The 17254-nt window shown below is 36.5% G+C and overlaps 2 protein-coding genes across 11 annotated transcripts in view; one reads left to right on the top strand and one right to left on the bottom strand.

Moving 5' to 3' along the window:
• Positions 1–11191, top strand: part of Ir25a (Ionotropic receptor 25a) — a 29965-nt gene extending 18774 nt beyond the window's left edge. For 4 of the 6 annotated variants that reach the window (XM_074182919.1, XM_074182916.1, XM_074182915.1 and 1 more), the window contains 4 exons: positions 1900–2289; positions 3723–4055; positions 6419–6628; positions 8185–9286. In XM_074182919.1, coding sequence (XP_074039020.1) covers positions 1900–2289; positions 3723–4055; positions 6419–6628; positions 8185–8335 — 1084 coding nt within the window. In that variant the 3' untranslated portion in view covers positions 8336–9286. Of the gene's footprint in view, positions 1–1899; positions 2290–3722; positions 4056–6418; positions 6629–8184; positions 9288–10489 lie in introns of those variants that run through there. The other 2 variants (XR_012467345.1, XM_074182918.1) reach the window with 2 other exon arrangements.
• Positions 11192–12462: 1271 nt separating this feature from the next.
• LOC111510484 (leucine zipper putative tumor suppressor 2 homolog) overlaps positions 12463–17254 on the bottom strand; it is a 279299-nt gene continuing 274507 nt past the window's right edge. For all 5 annotated transcript variants that reach the window (XM_074182922.1, XM_074182920.1, XM_074182923.1 and 2 more), the window contains one exon: positions 12463–16735. In XM_074182922.1, the coding sequence (XP_074039023.1) occupies positions 16091–16735 (645 nt within the window). In that variant the 3' untranslated portion in view covers positions 12463–16090. The remainder of the gene's footprint in view (positions 16736–17254) is intronic.

Genomic DNA, 17254 nt, shown 5'->3' with positions numbered 1-17254 from the left:
AAAGAGGAATGAAATAATGCATTCAACATTTAAAGGGATTCGTTCCTATTTCACCATGTGGCAACATCGGTTATATCTAATAAAGGACAATGAATCTGTTACCTGCTTAGACAAGGTTACCTGTATGGGACAAATAAAGATGACATATTTCAGAGGCGCGCTGTTCTGTTTACTTATGTTCCGAGTTCCGAGACATTCTGTGACTTATGACATTTTGTGTCATATCCTATCTTCCTCTATATAAATAAATAACAAAACAACTGTTGTTTATGTGGCTTGTGGAGGTGGTATTGAACTATACTTTATATTTTGCCTTAATTGTTGATTCATAAAGATAATTTTCCTTTTTGAAAGTAAAATATCTAGGTACGTATAAATTATTTCAACTTGATATAGGCGCTGTTGCCAATATGTGAATTAGAAACATATCCCTTTAAAAATTAAAACCCAACATTTGAAACATTAATTTGAATACTTTTCGAAGTGAATTTGAAAAACTCATGAATTAAACACAGCTTTATTTTGTTCAAACTTACATTTGCTGTAATAACCCAAACTGAGGAACATTCCCCATTGTCAAGCAAATCAGGATGATTAGAATATGATCCGCAAGTCACTGCCAATAACGTAATGTACAATAATGTCTGCTATCTCCTTATGGGTTGAGTGAAGCAAGTATAAAGAGTCACAGCTAGGCCTTAATGGAAGTATTCCTCTTTTTGCAAGGTGTCGCTGGCAAAATAGACATCTTTTGGGACAAAAAGAAGAAACATCTAATATCTTTGAATACAATGATGAAGATCGAACTCAAGCAGGCAACATGATTCTTCACACATTTGACATAGTGAAAGTGAGGTTGAGTCTAAATTGTGACAACGTCCAACATGAAAAGTTTGTTTTGATGTTTTTTTTTTGACATCAATTACATCAATAAAATGAGATCACTAATTTTGAAAGAACAATACGGGAATTAAATAAATACAGATGAATTTAGATTCTAGAATATCACCGAGTAGATAAATCTTTATGGATTTGAAATGAAAACATAGAAAGACTGGAAAATTGCTAATCATCTCTCTTCTTCACAAACACCTTGGTACTATCGGATACGTCTTTTGACAGCCATCCACCGTTGTTTGTATCCAAAACACATCAGAGTGGGGCAAACAGCATTCGTGAATTTCTTTTACAGAGACAGTAAAAGCATAACTTTTAAAATATTCAGAAAAAAGTAGTGAATCGTGGAATATTCAGATACAAAAGAGATCAACAAAGATACTTCTGGAAACCTACAAGAAAACGTTTGATATAATCACCCATACCTGAAAAGTTGGAACAACACTAAGGATGGCAAATATCCCTTGGAAAAAAACTAACAATATATCGAACGAATTTTTTCACATACTCTTTCAAGACAACTCTGCTCTAGGACCGTTCTCATCAGAGGGTTTTTTAGTGAAATGATGCTTTTACTACGAGGGTGGTTCCAGAAGTACCAAGATTGGCCTAGAGGTGGCGGTAGTTGTTTGAAAAATATAACTGTTTTAGAAAGTACACAATATATAAAGCATATGTTTCAAGTTTGAAGACGCGGCGTTGTTTAGTATTTGTTTGGCAGCCATCAATAGCGAAAGTTTTCGGCGAATTTGTAAAAATGGAGAAATGTGGACAAAATCCTAGTTTGAACCAGAGCAATTGTGAAAGCTTAGTTGCCACTTCATAGTTCGTTAAACAGTGGATAGGAGGCGTTTTTGGTCTCTGTCGTCCCCTCTGGTTTTCAAGATGTTCATACCTACCTAAATTAGTATTAATTAGTAATTATTCAGGATACACAAAAAGGAACTCTTGTTGCATAAAACTTACACTTGATTATTTTATACCATATCTCTCAATTTTCAGTTTTCTCATGTGGATTTTTGACCGCTGGTCTCCATACAGCTACCAAAACAATCGGGAAAAATACAAAGATGACGAGGAGAAGAGGGAATTCAATCTGAAAGAGTGCTTGTGGTTCTGCATGACTTCTCTAACTCCTCAAGGCGGAGGCGAAGCTCCCAAAAACTTATCTGGTCGACTGGTGGCTGCTACTTGGTGGCTGTTTGGATTCATCATCATTGCATCTTACACTGCAAATTTGGCAGCTTTTTTGACAGTTTCTCGACTCGACACCCCGATTGAGTCCCTGGACGATCTATCTAAGCAATATAAAATTCAGTATGCACCTCTGAATGGTTCCTCAACACAAACATACTTCGAAAGAATGGCGAATATCGAAGCAAAGTTCTATGAGTAAGTATCACAAATAGCACATAAATGAATAAACAATTATATGAGGGGCATCACATCGTGGAGTTGTATTCCATTATTGATCTAACAGTTGAATAATTTATGATATGGCTTTCAAGATGGAGTGGTAGAAAGCCAAAAACTTTCTTCCCCAAAAATTATCATTATCAATTGCATCGTGCACTTCTCCCAATTTATAGGCAGTTTTATCGGCTTACTGAGGGAGCTATTCGGAAGCTTGTGCCTAAATTTCGAACCAAGTTTGCATTATTGGACATTAAACCACCAACACGCATACGCAGAGTGAGGATTGAAAAAAATATTGCGGCTGTATCTGTCAGTGTTCGTGATGATCGTGAAATGTGCAAGATACAACTGGTGCAAGAATTGAAACCACATGATCTTCCACAACGTCTAATATTTGGTGAATGGGTGCTGGTAAAGTTTGAGGAAGATCTACATTCTAATCGAAAAATTATGACGACGAGGCTCATTTCTGATTGAATGGATACGTTAACAAGCAAAATTGCCGCATATGGAGTAAAGACCAGCCACAAGCATTGCAAGGGCTACTGATGCATCCCGAAAAAGTCACTATTTGGTGTGGATTATGGGTCGGTGACATCCTCCGTACTTCTTCAAAAACGACGATGACCGAAATGTTACTATGGATGGCGAGCGCTACAGTGTGGTGATTGACGACTTTTTGTTGCCCAAAATGAAAGAATTTTGCATGCCTGACCTGTGGTTTCAACAAGACGGTGCCACACGACACGCGAAACAATGGTCCAATTAAGAGCCATCTTCGGCGAACAGTTTATCTCACGTTTGGGGCCCGTTAATTGGCCGCCTAGATCGTGTGATTTAACGCCTTTGGATTATTTCTTGTGGGGTCATGTTAAGGCTCATGTCTACAGGGATAAACCAGCAACGACTGATGCTCTGGAAGTCAATATCGAAGCATTTATAAGAGAAATACCGATCGCTATGATAGAGAGAGTTTGCCAAAATTGGACCTTGCGCATGGGCCATCTAAAGCGGAGCCGCGAACAACATCTTCAAACATTAAATTATATTGATCGTTTTATCGATTCCAATTGAGATTTCTTCAATTTTTTTAAATTTGTTGTCTGCTGGATTTCATCCAGCAGACAACAAATAATAATTCAGTAACAGATGCGTCTCGAATAACTTTGAACATCTACAGATCATCAGCAAACGGAAGAAATTCGCTATAGAGGATAATATCATTAAAGTCATTTACAAAGTTTTATTGTAAATAAAATATATTTACATTGATATATTGCTACTAATTGATACAAACCAATAAACTTATGAATTCACTGTTTTTTGAAGACGCAAAATGTCGCTTCTACAAAAAATATGTGTCGAAAACTTAGCACCTTGTTGGGAGCCTCAAATCGTTTGTTTTTCAGAATATGGAAGGACATGAGCCTCAATGACAGTTTGTCAGAAGTAGAACGCGCCAAACTGGCTGTATGGGATTATCCAGTGAGCGATAAATACACGAAGATGTGGCAGGCGATGAAAGAAGCTGGCCTTCCAAATACTATGGAGGAGGCCTTAGAAAAAGTACGAGCGTCCAAATCATCAAGCGAAGGTTTCGCGTTCCTCGGAGATGCCACAGATATAAAATATTTAGAGAAAACCAATTGTGATCTCACGGTTGTTGGTGAAGAGTTCTCCAGGAAACCTTATGCCATCGCTGTGCAGCAAGGGTCTCCTTTGAAGGATCAGTTCAATACTGCGTGAGTTCTAGACTTAACTCATCTATGTTTGAATGTCAAGTTCAAAATTATTATTATTGGTGGTTATGAAAATGTTTTCTGGTTACTGCCTTTTTTGTCTTTTGATAACAGTTGCAGTTACTTCATATCTTACTAGTACTAACTTGCTGTATCGCTGCTGTTCTAATGTTTTGATAGAATCAGAATCAACGAACTGCGTACGCAGCGTTCTGTAAAAGTATCTGTAGGGAGGGTGAGTGTAAGCCCACGTACTTAGGCCACATGTGACCCATTGTAAATCCTCCCGAGGAGTAATCCTCCTGGGTCATCGTCCATCCTGTCCTTTCCAGGAAGGTGGACAGGTTACTAGGAAGCGTGCGCAGCGTTATAGAACAGTGCTTTCAAAAAATTGTTCTGCAGAACCATCTAGTGGCGAGTTACACAAAAATTGATAGCCTAAAAACCTTCTCTAGGAAAAATTACTTATACATGTCAAGTTTCATCACGATCGGTTGATCGATGTAGAAGTTTATCACTTAACCAACCAACCAATCAATCAACCAACCAACCAACCAACCAACCAAACATTCATTTTTATATATTAGATATTATCTGTTATTACCGGCAATCTTTTGAGTCATTAATTTTTCCGTACATTTATGTACATAGCAATCCAAGGCGTTTATTCACCCTTCGAAGCTTGATTCCAAACAGTTGTTGGACTACAGTAGGGAAAAATTACGATGTCTTACAGGCCTTCTTGAATCATCATATGCAAAGTCTCGGACTGTCAGAAGACAGTGTGAGTCGCCTCTGTTTGGAAAATGATGAAACAGCGGAGCATATACTTCGTGCCTGCCCCACCGGGAACCGAATCAGGTTTTTGGAGTTAGGCAGAGCCGTACGCTCACCATCTGACATGAAAGTCCACTCACTATACAGACTAATCGGCTTAAGAAGCTTGGTTTATTTGATCGAGTGTGAATAGGTGTGAGCCACAATAAACCCTTGTGGGTTGTGGTGAAGGGTCGAATAGACTCAGTCACTTTGGACATAACCTAACCTAACTTTGAAGGTTAGGAATGAATTGTTTTTGAGAAAAATTGGGATTCACCAAATTTTTTGAAAATATATTTTAAAGAAATTTACGTTACCATAATTGATGTTACTATTAGTTCTTGCAGCACTTATCAGGTGCAGATATAACCTCTATTCTCTTCATTTGAATGATATAATGACATTTCCTGACTTCTACATATTGACGGACTACTACTTATTTTCAAATGACTCTGCCTGAAGCCATATGTTGATGGACACTTACTTGTATGTGCGATTAAATTATCAAAATTTGTCGCTATATTGTTGAGGTGACAATGAGTCTTCATTAACATTTTCTTATTTTTTTTTATATAAAAGAGATTGACACAGTTGACTGGGAATCTTGCATGGATTATTGCATTTGAATTTCAATAGGCTTTTGGTTCAGTATCATGTTATCTTTAATTAGTTTCGTAATAATCCAACATTAATTATTCAAATTTCCAATCCGAATAACTCTTTTTCTCAACAGTCTTGGTTAAATTTCAGTCTTTTTAACAGCCTTTTATTAGCTTCACTCGTTGTTTGTAACCGACTCCTGCGGACTCAATTTTGACTATCTTCAAACGGACAGATGTATTTGAAACTTTGTAGACTCATCAAGAATCCGTGACAAGAGAATAATTTCATAAGGTTATCTCAATATCCTGATCAGGAAAGTCGGGATTAAATGACTTTCTCACACAGTCTGTGTGAGAGCAAGTTATACAACCACATTGTCTGCGCGCATCTATATATTTTATATTAAAACAAATGGACTTGAAATAACAAGTCAAACTAAAAAGTGGAAAATAAACAATACATAGTTAAAAAAACTAAAAATTACGCTTCAATAGCAGAACAAACTACAAAATAATTCGAAACTAATTTAAGATTGTGTCCAACATCGTAAATAAGTCCTATGGCTTTATGTAACTAATAACTTTTAAAGAGTCTGAAATCAGAATAAATCTATTTACAAAAAAATTAGTGCGCGGGGTGCCAAATATCCATTATTATAAATACTTGATTAGGAGCTGTTTGCCAGATTGGAGCCATAATAAAAATATAATTTAGTTACATCAAGCCACAGGACTTATTATCGATATAGAACACAATCCTAAATTATTTTCGAATTATCCTTTATTTTTTAGTTTGTGTTGCTATTAAAGTGTGTGTTTTCCTTTTTCAAACTATTATTTATTGTAAACGAACCTAACATTTCGTCTCAAATGAATATACAGGAGGTTCTATTAATGTTCTAACCAAACCGTCTCGTGACAAATTACTGAATATTTTCTTCATAGAATTTTGCAGCTGTTAAATCGTCGTGAACTGGAACGTTTGAAAGAAAAGTGGTGGAACCGGAATCCGGAGAATAAAGAATGCAACACTGCTGAAGACCAATCGGATGGAATAAGTATTCAGAATATTGGCGGCGTATTTATTGTGATATTTGTTGGTATTGGACTAGCTTGCGTCACCTTGGCTTTTGAGTACTGGTGGTACAAATACAGGTAAGTTCATATACCTGAGGTATTATCTACATTAACACGTGAACAATGGGGAATGTTCCTCCTGACGAAAATCAAGTAGTTTTCATAAAAGAGCTCTAAAACAATGCATTTCAAACGTATCATAAAAAAAGAGAAATGAAATAATGCATTCAATATTTAAATAGATTCGTTTCTATTTCACCATTTGGAAACATCGGTTATTGCTAATAAAGGACAATGAATCTGTTACCTGAACGAGACAAACAAAGATGACATATTTCAGAGGCGTGATGTTCTGTTTACTTATGTTCCGAGTTCCGACACGTTCTGTGACATATGACATTTTGTGCACCTAACCTGTCTTCCTCTATATAAATAAATAACAAAACAACTGTTGTTTATGTGGCGTGTGGAGGTGGTATTGAACTATAATTTATATTTTGCCTTAATAGTTGATTTATAAAGAAAATTTTCCTTTTTTAAAGTAGAATATCTAGGTACGTATAAATTATTTCAACTTGATATAGGCGCTGTTGCCAATATGTGCATTTGAAACAAATCCCTTTAAAAATTAAAACCCAACATTTGAAACATCAATTTGAATACTTTTCGAAGTGAATTTGAAAAACTCATGAATCAAACTCAACTCTATTTTGTTCAAACTTGCATTTGCTGTAATAACAGAAATTGAGGAACATTCCCCATTGTTCTACATACTATTTTCCTTATAATAATAGTAGTAAGTATAGTAAAAAGTGCTCACACTATTCATGTATGTCATACTGCTCGCAAACAACATATTTTATGAGCATTCGGGTCGTTTTTATACCTTCAGTGGCGTATGTTTGGTATTCAATAAAAAACACTTGTGGTGATACCACAATCACAGAAGTGGAATGAAGTCCAACATTTGCTCAAAATATTCTTCAAACATCGTACTATTAGATCGGATCGAATCATGACATCATCGTCTTTTCCAGCAAAATTTGAAAATATCCCAGGTATGCCTGATTTGATCAGGTAAGCTCTGCAGGTGTGTGATACATTGAAAAATGATTTTTATGGGTGTTTAAATTTAAAAAATGTATTGTTACTAATTAAAGAATTGACTGTCTTAAACAAATTAATTTTTAACAAAATTTCACTATTACAACTAATTTATATTCCAGAAACTAACGCTTAATTTATCTTCACTGCTCTTATTCTTTATTTAAACGCACGAATCGCTTTCTGAATACAGACTGCTGCTCGGGACGGGAAGCGGCCTTTTTATATCGGCAAGCTTTGGCTCACATCTCTTTAGGGGTTTCGGCACTCATCTATACCTTTCGCGGTGGTTCGCGATGAGTCATGTGTTTGCTGGCTGAGATAACGGTCAGGGCCGGCTTCAGATTCGTTACAGTATTAATTTTTAATAAGAGTATCTTTTGAAATCTCGATATTATCAGAGATGTGAAGAAAAATGTATATAATAGTAGTCACTGAACTAAAGTGTTTCATTAATACATTTGTTCCCAATATATTATTTTGATTGTGTGCACATTTTTCTTATAAAATCTCAATTTGGTCGTTCATAGGAAGGGATCCAGAGTTATCGACGTCCAAGAGGCAGCAAATCAACCAAGTAGAATTACTTTTCCGAAGAGTCAGGGATTTTCCAAGTCCAAAACGTTGGAACAGTCGCCTCCCAAGAAAAAGAATAAGTTTTTAACTAGATCCAGATTTTAATTAGATTGTGATATATTCGTTATAATGCACTGCTATCTGCGTGATCCTATATGTTCACTACCTTTGTGGATTTCCATATAGAGTTTGTAGTAAGTAAATGAAATGGTACTAATGTGTAAGATACATTATAGGTCCACAATATGGGACTTAGTTTTCAATTAATAGAGACTACTAATCGGTGAGTAGGCAGGTAAATTATTGTTATTAACGATTTAACTAGTTTTAGTAAATTTTTCTTGAAAATAGATTTAACAGTGGTGAGAAATTAACTTCTTGTTGGTTGTTCAATAGGAAATTTGATTGTTTATCTTCATTAATTTCCAGGGATTCTAGCAGGTTCAACTTTTCTCTTTCATTTTCTATACATATGTAGTACATAGTTTATATAAAAGTCGTAGTTGTTTTCCAACAGATGGCGTGCATATGTTTGTGTTCCGAGATTCTGATTTCGAAATTTCTAGATTTTCTTCCAATATAAATTATGGGCAAGAAATACATGTCAGCTTGTAGACACCCGATTTGTTATCCTTTTCGATATTGGATTTGCTGTTGTTGTTATATTTCTACACGAGGTGTTATCAGTCTTGTATGCTATGTTGATTTTCTGTTTGGTTATTTGTCTACTTATCTTTTCTGATGCATTTCTTGTATAGTCAGTATTTTTAAAGTATTAGTATTCATCTTTGATGTTAGGGAATATTTGTTAGAGGGCTTGTTTGAATGGTTTTTTGTCAAGGATGTGATGAATCATGCCCAGATTGAAGTTGTTATTTACTGTCGCCTGTTTTATCAAATTTAGTTCTTCAATAAAATACTCCGGTGACATAATCCGGTCAATTAGACATTGGAAGGTACATACATTTACAACAAGCTGCAAACGTGTGTGATTGTTCAATACATAGTTAAAAATAAGATTTTAAAATTCCGAATGATTGCGATGCCTGGAAAAAAATTATTCGAGGTCAAAGGTCAAAAAATTAGTTTTTCGCGATTTTCAGGAAAACGGTGAGTTTTATCATAAAATAACCTCGAATAAAAATTGTAGATCATGAAATTATCTACAAAAACTGTATCAATACTTTTTTTTTCTTAGAGCCACCGTTTCTGAGATACGACGAGTCAAAAAGTTGTAATCGTCATTATATGCACACGTTTCCACGCCACCTATGAGGTAGTGTACTTAGCGCGTTTTTTTAACGTGATTTTCCCAGTAGGCCTATTCCACATGTCTGTTGTGATTCTGTCAAATTGAAAACTTGCATAATAAAATATATTACGAAGGGTTGGAAATTATAAATGCGATTGAAATTAAAAAAATGTAAATGTAATGTATTCATCTGAGTCATAACCTTCAAATACTTCTTGTCGTTCTTCTTCTTGGTCTTCTGCTTCTTCTTCTTGATGTTCATTCTGAGTGTAGGTGAACTGCGTCAAGAGTGATGTATCGCATGTTTCCTCGTTGGTATCAAATGAATCCTCCACTATTGGTGAATCAGCATTAGAACATGACTGGCCTTGACAATGTGTAGATGCCAGAGAACACAACAGTCCAACTTTTTTACAACCACATTTAGCGCTGCATCCCTTTTTGAAGTTGCAAAAAATTGGGTTCAGCAGTTTTTCCGGCGCAAGTGGGAGTAAAGTCTGAAGAGGTTCTAATGCATTGTCGACCAACTTCCAACCCCAGCCTTTTGGGTCTAGCTGATAACCAAGCCACACTTGAATTTGGTAATATACCCGGAAAAGATGTTGATGAGCAGCAACTGAGGTTGGAGGAAGACAAGCTAATTGCACCCTTTTCTTATTTTTAGTATTTTTTACATGCATATCGATACTTATCTGAGCAGGTGGTTTTTTTCGGAGCTTTGTACATAGAAAGAAGAAACTGAATCCCGTTGGTGATAATTTCTTGTTGTGTCGAATTACTTTTTTTGAAAACTTCAGCACATTGAACTAAATCTTGTTTTTCAAACATTTTAAAGACTGTTGCTTTACCCCTCCTGTAAAATGCAGACGTCGTATCACAGCCAGTTATTTCGTGTAAAAATAGTACATAATTTTGACTCTTTGCAAAAGTAGATAAACTTTTTGACGAATATATTTCGGTTTGGTTTTGAGCTTCTCCTGGCTTTAGAAAGAAAATATTTTTTTCAGGTGGAGTTCGAGCAGTATGAAGTTTGCATCGTTATTAGCCTGTTTAACCAATATATTTTCGCCAATAAACTTATCCTTCAACATTGAAATGAACCGAGCTTTGTTGTGAGTATTTGTAAGAAATTTCTGTTGACTGGTAGGAACTGTCATAAGTTCATCAAATAGAATATCGGAAGATGAAGATGTTGCTAAAGTTCGACGACGTTATTCTCCAGCCTTAATATTCATCGTGCAATCATCATAGCCATCAAATACGACCGTAATTCTGGCACCAAAATGTCTACGTACATACTGAACGTATTTATCTAAAATAATGCTAAATGTTTCTTCACTATCCCACACAACACGATGTAGTAAGTATCCACCGTAAATGATGTATGTCGTATTAGTATTGTTAATTTCAATATTGACCTGTTGGAAACAATCGTAAATGGCAGACTTCTGTGTTTTACGCATCTCGAGGTCATCAAACAACGATAAAGGGTAGGGAGCCAATTCATATTCAAAATATTCCTCAATTTCATCTTGAAATACTGCAGTAATACTGATATTCTTATATCTATACTCATGTATACCAATAGAAAATTTTTTTTACTTAAATTACAACTTCAGAGATGTATATACGTGGCATACTTATGCATATAATGACGATTACAACTTTTACAACTTTTTGACTAATCGTATCGTATACATTTTTTATAAAGAATTTTATGATCTACAATTTTTATCTGAGGTTATTTTATGATAAAACTTACCGTTTCCCTGAAAATCGCGAAAAACCATTTTTTTTTTGAGATTTTTGACCTTTGACCTCTAATAATTTTTTTTCCAGGCATCGCAATAATTTGGAATTTTAAAATCCCATTTTTAACTATGTTTTGAACAATTACACGCATTTGCAGCTTGTTGTAAACTTATGTACCTTCACTCTTATTTTTTAGTATAATTTGACCGGACTAATAGGGACACTGTAATAAGCTGCTAGTTTATGAAGGAAAGGGTGATTAGAATGGTTGTGTGAAGGCATCCTCAGTTCAATCAGGTTGGAGCCTAGGTCCCTTACTCTTGCAGCTGATTTTTGTCAGAAGGACAAATGGGTTCATTATTAAGAGGTAGAATGGTTGTTGGTAGATGTATCTGTATATGTTTTTGTGAGAAAATGCGAAATATTTTTTGTTGTTGATTTTTGTAATTGTCAGGGCATTTTGGAAATGAAGTCTATATTATGAAAATTTGTAATTATCATCAATAGTGTCATTGATTTTTCACCAATGAACGGGTCGGTGTATTCAAAACTATAAGTTTATAGCTATTTTTCAATTAATATTCGTTGCCGTTCGAATTAATGAAGTTTTTTTGCGAAAAAAAGCGGTATGATTCGTACGAGTAAGAATCTGGGATGATGACGGTCTACATAAAATTATGGCATTAAATCTAATTTCCAGTTTTCGGTAAAAGTACGTATCACATGTAGATGTAGCCTGAAGTAAAAGGTATCGCCTCTAAATATTGTCGTTGAATTTTGTAATGACACATATTAGTAAATTCACTACATGTCTCTTGATAGATTAATATTTTTGTTATTGCATATCTTGTTAAAAGTTTCATTTCCCATTTTTTATGATGATCTACCACGTAGTACCGGCTACATCCATCAATTTATTCAATTTCATAACATTTCCTAGTTTTAGTCATGAGGAACATTTTTAACGAATATTTTTAATCGACATGAACGTTTCTAATTTCACTGAAATATCGACCTTTGCTTCGCTGTTAGTGAAAATCATAAATTCTTAACATTTCGGCTTGTACTGAGGAAGATAAACACTGCGTTTGATTATTATTAATAGAACATCACTAGAATAATGTATCAACTGAGTTGGCGTCAGAAAAGGAACTCTAATTTATATCCTGATGACGCCTTCTTGGTTGATGAAACGCGTGTCGAGGTGTTTTAGTTGTGGAGTGGGGGATCAAAGTTGAAGTTTATTCTATGTCAGAGGTCCCTCAATTCTACCTTTCCTATGAAATAACTATACAATTTGATTGTTGAGGAGTGTATTTTACCCTTATATATGTGAATGTATTGTTTTATCGATGAATAAGGAATAATAAAGTCTTAGGATAAAAAATAACGTTTATTCTTCACTGTAAATTATATTATATATACACAAGTAACAAAATTTCACTTACCTACCTCAGGAATAGTGGTAAAAATATGTTAAACCAAAAATATAAAGTTGGAATAAAACTCATATATACAATGTAAAAAATAAATAATGAAAAAAAAATCACACGAGAAAGAGCTCACAATTAATAAATGATGGATTACAAAGAGGAAGCAAGTTTGAATGATAATAAAACACTAACAAATGTTAGAAAATATCTACGATATTTCAAATAACTCTGAAAAACACTACATACATTATAAGTTAAGGAGCTGATATATTGAGCACCAACAACGAGGAATACGTCTACTGACCGAGGAAAGACCACCACTTTAGTAACTATACTCATATTTCTACTACTAACTGATTAAATTGTAAAATATTTCAACTTTTGAAATCCGATATAGCCCTAACATCCTCATCACTTTAACATAATGTCAAGGTTGTTTTCAAGCTTCGAAAAGGCCATTTTTGAGTTTGAGGTAGATGTAACAGGTATGAGGCAGAAGTATTTGAACCTAGTGGTAAAAATATTTTAAATACCTCATTTCTGAAAAGTAAAGCTTTTATCTTAGTTTCACATGCGATTAAATTGGTTGAGATACTACTTCATTGCTCAAATCAATTGAAGAAGACACTGATGCAAAGATATCGATTGAAGGCTACTACAAAGAAGTGATAATGAAAAAAGTAGAAATGAAAGAACAACATATGACGAACCTCTAAATGAGCCAAAGAATTAATTCTTTCAATATCGATCCGTATCCATGGCTTTCGGTCTCGGATTATCCTAAAAGGAGATAATAGTTGAAGTATCATATCTATCATTTCAGAAAAAATAATGCATGAATTAATTTGAAAGTATGTAGACACACCAAAAGTGATGAACTGTCAATATTGTTTCTTAGAAAGTAAGGCAGACTAGCTTTTAACGTGCGATAACAAGAAGTCCAGTTTTCAATAGAAGTTTCATCTATTTACCGTTCAGATTTCAGTTGAAATGTTGATTCGACCGGTAAGCAGTGCAACATGGCTGTCCGCATAGCGTCAACTTCGCTTACGTAGGACGATTTACCGCTAAAGCGATGCGATCAAATGCAAAGCAGTGCAACTTGGCTGTTCGTAACGTGATCTCGCTGAGTTGGCTTACGTAGGACGACCCGTAAGCGAAATTAGCGCGAAAACGATGCGATCGAACGCGAAGCAGTGTAACTTGGCTGTTCCCGTTGAGTTCGCTTACGTAGGGCGACTCGTAAGAGAATTTGGCGGGAAAGCTATGTGATCGAACGCAAAGCAGTGCAACTTGGCTGTCCGTGCAGTGTTGAGTTCGCCTACGTAGGAAGATTCGTGAGCGAACTTAGCGCGAAAGCGATGCGATCGAACGCAAAGCAGTGCAACTTGGCTGGTCGCGTTGAGTTCGCTTACGTAGGGCGACACGTTAAGCGAATTCGGCACGAAAGCGATGTGATCGAACGCAAAGCAGAGTACAACTTGGCTGTCCGCAAAGTGTTGAGTAGGACGACTGAATAATGTTGTTTGTACAGCTTGCCAAAATTAGAAAGAGACTTGAGAATTCTATCTCTTTCTCTCACAGTCTCCTAACGAACGTGCATCTTAAGGAAGGTCCTAAGCAGAGACTTTGAGGTCGCTTTCTAGATTGGCAAGCTGTACAACCACTACTTCTTGAATGCCGATTGTTTTTTCATTAGATGGCACAAAGTCTCACAAAGTGAGTTCCCTGTTTTTTAATGATAATAAATTTTATGAATACAGTTCGAGAGAAGTGATTGCAAAAGTGGTGACTTTCCTTGTCTTCAAAATGCCAAGACAAACCTTACTGGAAAATACAAAATAATTTTCAACTGATATTAGATTTATCTAGAGAATGTTTAAATATATTTTTCCGTTAACCAGCTGTCGCACCCCTACGAACGACAACCCTCAGAAGTGGAAACTTGTGAGAGCTAAGGACTACCGGGGTCTTACCTTCTAACGTGTGATTACTTACACCATGTGGGTGATTTCTCATTAAGTAGAACTTTATCTTTCACTTTTCTATTCTTTAGTTTTCTATTCACTGATAGTTTATTGATTTCCGCAGTATATCTCGTAAGTTACAAATTTAGTAATAGTTTTCAAAGAAATAAAGAATAGAGCTCAGTTCATTTAAAATAGAGTGTTCAATATTCAATCATTAATAATAAAGTAAAATGATCAATTTTCAATATCAGCATAACAAAAGTTTCCCCCGTGGGTTGGACTACCTATCGGGCGCTCCCCCAGGTGGCGGATAGGGGAACGGCCAGGGGACTGAAGGCCCTGTTCGGGAAGCCAATGTGACCTTACGGAGGGGTCGTCGGACTCCTGGTCAGTGGCAGAAATAAGTAGGGGGGGAACTAAAACTCCCCAAAAGCATTTGCAAAACATGCCAGGTGATATGCGGTCACGAACGATCCCCTTGGGGAACTGGGCGGAACCTCATTGTAATCAGCCTACCTCTGGTAATGCGGGGCTCTGCCAGAGTTGACCAACTCTTCCCTTGCTACTCGGGGGAACACACACGAATGGAACAAAAACAGAAACAACAAAAACAAAAACCAATCCCGAGGCTGGACAGAAGTGCTCACCTCAATCTGAGGCAGTGGCTGGGGATGAACAGAAATTTCCACCCCAATCTACCGCTTGGAATGAGGCTGGACATAGCAGGTAACCTCGTGATGTAATACAAAGGCCAAGGCGTAAGGGTATTTGCGGCGCCGAGGCCAAAAGGAGAAAGAGAGCGATAGAGGCAGGAGTGGCAGCAACTATATGTGCCCCCTCCTCCTCATCACTCCACCTCCATCAGCAAGGGCACTTCCTGCGGCGGGCACAAGAGCTCCGCCTTGAATAAAGGCAAGGAGCCGGCTGCCCCTGCAGGAAAGCTCCCTCACTTGTGAACCTCCACGGAGGGAACCCCAAGAAGGTTGAAGAAGTTGCGCAACGACAGTTATATCGCTGCACCTTCGAAAACCTTCGCGGAGGCCACCGTGAGACACCTCAAGGTTGCCAAAGAGAGTGTGTGTTCGGCGAGTCTTGGCCTACACCTGCCAATATAAAGGAGATGCCTCCTAGTGACCGGTCCATGTACAATGGGTCACATGTGGCCTATGTGCTGTGGATCTCACCCTCCCTACTCTACAGATACCAGAACAAAAGTTTCCACCATTTTCATCTCTAGATAATTCTACAAATATCAGGTTGAAAAATCCACCCAGTATTTTCCAATACCATCTGGAGCATAATAATGCGAGAAATAGATTTCGTCATGTCCGGTCATAAATAAAATGGAGAATCATGAAAACGGTAGAAAGTAATCAAATCACTTTTAACTCTGAATGTAGAATCGAATCTACACGAGAAAAAGTGATGAATCAAAACAATTCGCTCCAATCGATCATAACTCTATGGTCTGTGACAGTTCCAACTTCTTTTTGAGCCCAGTTCTTTCCAATTCCAATTCGAGCGTCAAATTTTCTATTTCCTCTTCGAGCGCGTTGCTTCTCTTCAACATTTGAACGTAGTTCAATCGCAGTTGGCTTTGGTACGTGAGCACCTTCTCTTTTTCTTTAGCCCATTGCATCCGTTCCTTCTCGAATTGTTTTGATTTCATTTCAAGTTCCTTGCGCAGCTTCTCGGTTTCGCTAACTTCCAGGTGGCCATTGAACTTTTGGATTTCCAGATCCTCCAAAGACTCTTCTTCGGTGATGAGCGGTCCTCTCTTGCCTCGGCCCGCTTCTACGCCGTTGTAGTAACTGAGGCTCTTTTCCGAGAGTTCTTGCCTCAGTTCCGTTATTTCGGCATTCAACTTTTCAATCAAGCCTTGGTTCTTGTTGATTGAGTCCAGAGAGCCATACTGGGATGGTGAAGGTGAAGTTATCTTAGAGAGATCCTCTTTGAGCTGATTTATTTCTTCGTCTTTTGTTGCGTTGGAGGACTCTAGGTTGTGTATTTGTTTATTCTTTTCTTCTAGTTGATCCCTCAGTTCACGGTGGTCTGTCCGAAGTTGGATGAGCTCCTGGCATTTCGTTGTTTGGTCAATCTGTAAAAAACATGGACATTTCTTTAAAACATGTTTCGAATGAATTGAATTAGAAACAGTGATGCAAGATTTAAGTTGGTTGTCCTCAAAAAGAGGCATTATCTTTCAATCGTCTTTATATCATTGCTGCGCGAACTTGGTTTCGAATATGAGTTTTTTACGTTGTAACCATCCATTTTCTTCACAACATAACTTTGCTCTTTTTGTACAATACTATTCAATAATACCAAACACTATGGCAACTAGCACTCGCAGCATGCAATGAGTTATGTTTATGAATATAACATTTTTCAAATAAGTTGTAGATAGTTAATGACAAGGAAGTGGAAGTGTATTTTTATAGTTATCACTTCTATCTTAACTTTCCTGGGCTGGTATTGCTTCCTGCCCTGCACAAGTGGTTGAGTTTCTGAAGGTAAACAGTTTTAGTTTTCTTGTTACTATTTTTGTTTTGTAACTGTGAATTGAATTTCCTATTTTGAATAGATCCCCATCTACTTCAGATATGTTACTCAATTA

The sequence above is a fragment of the Leptinotarsa decemlineata genome, unplaced genomic scaffold, assembly GCF_025532065.1.
Source record: "Leptinotarsa decemlineata unplaced genomic scaffold, Ldec_3_MD MMD2_tig00026330_RagTag_RagTag, whole genome shotgun sequence".
NCBI classification, from domain to species: Eukaryota; Metazoa; Arthropoda; class Insecta; order Coleoptera; family Chrysomelidae; genus Leptinotarsa; species Leptinotarsa decemlineata.
The sequence above is the reverse complement of the archived record's forward strand: the minus strand, read 5'-3'. Positions and strand labels throughout refer to the sequence as shown.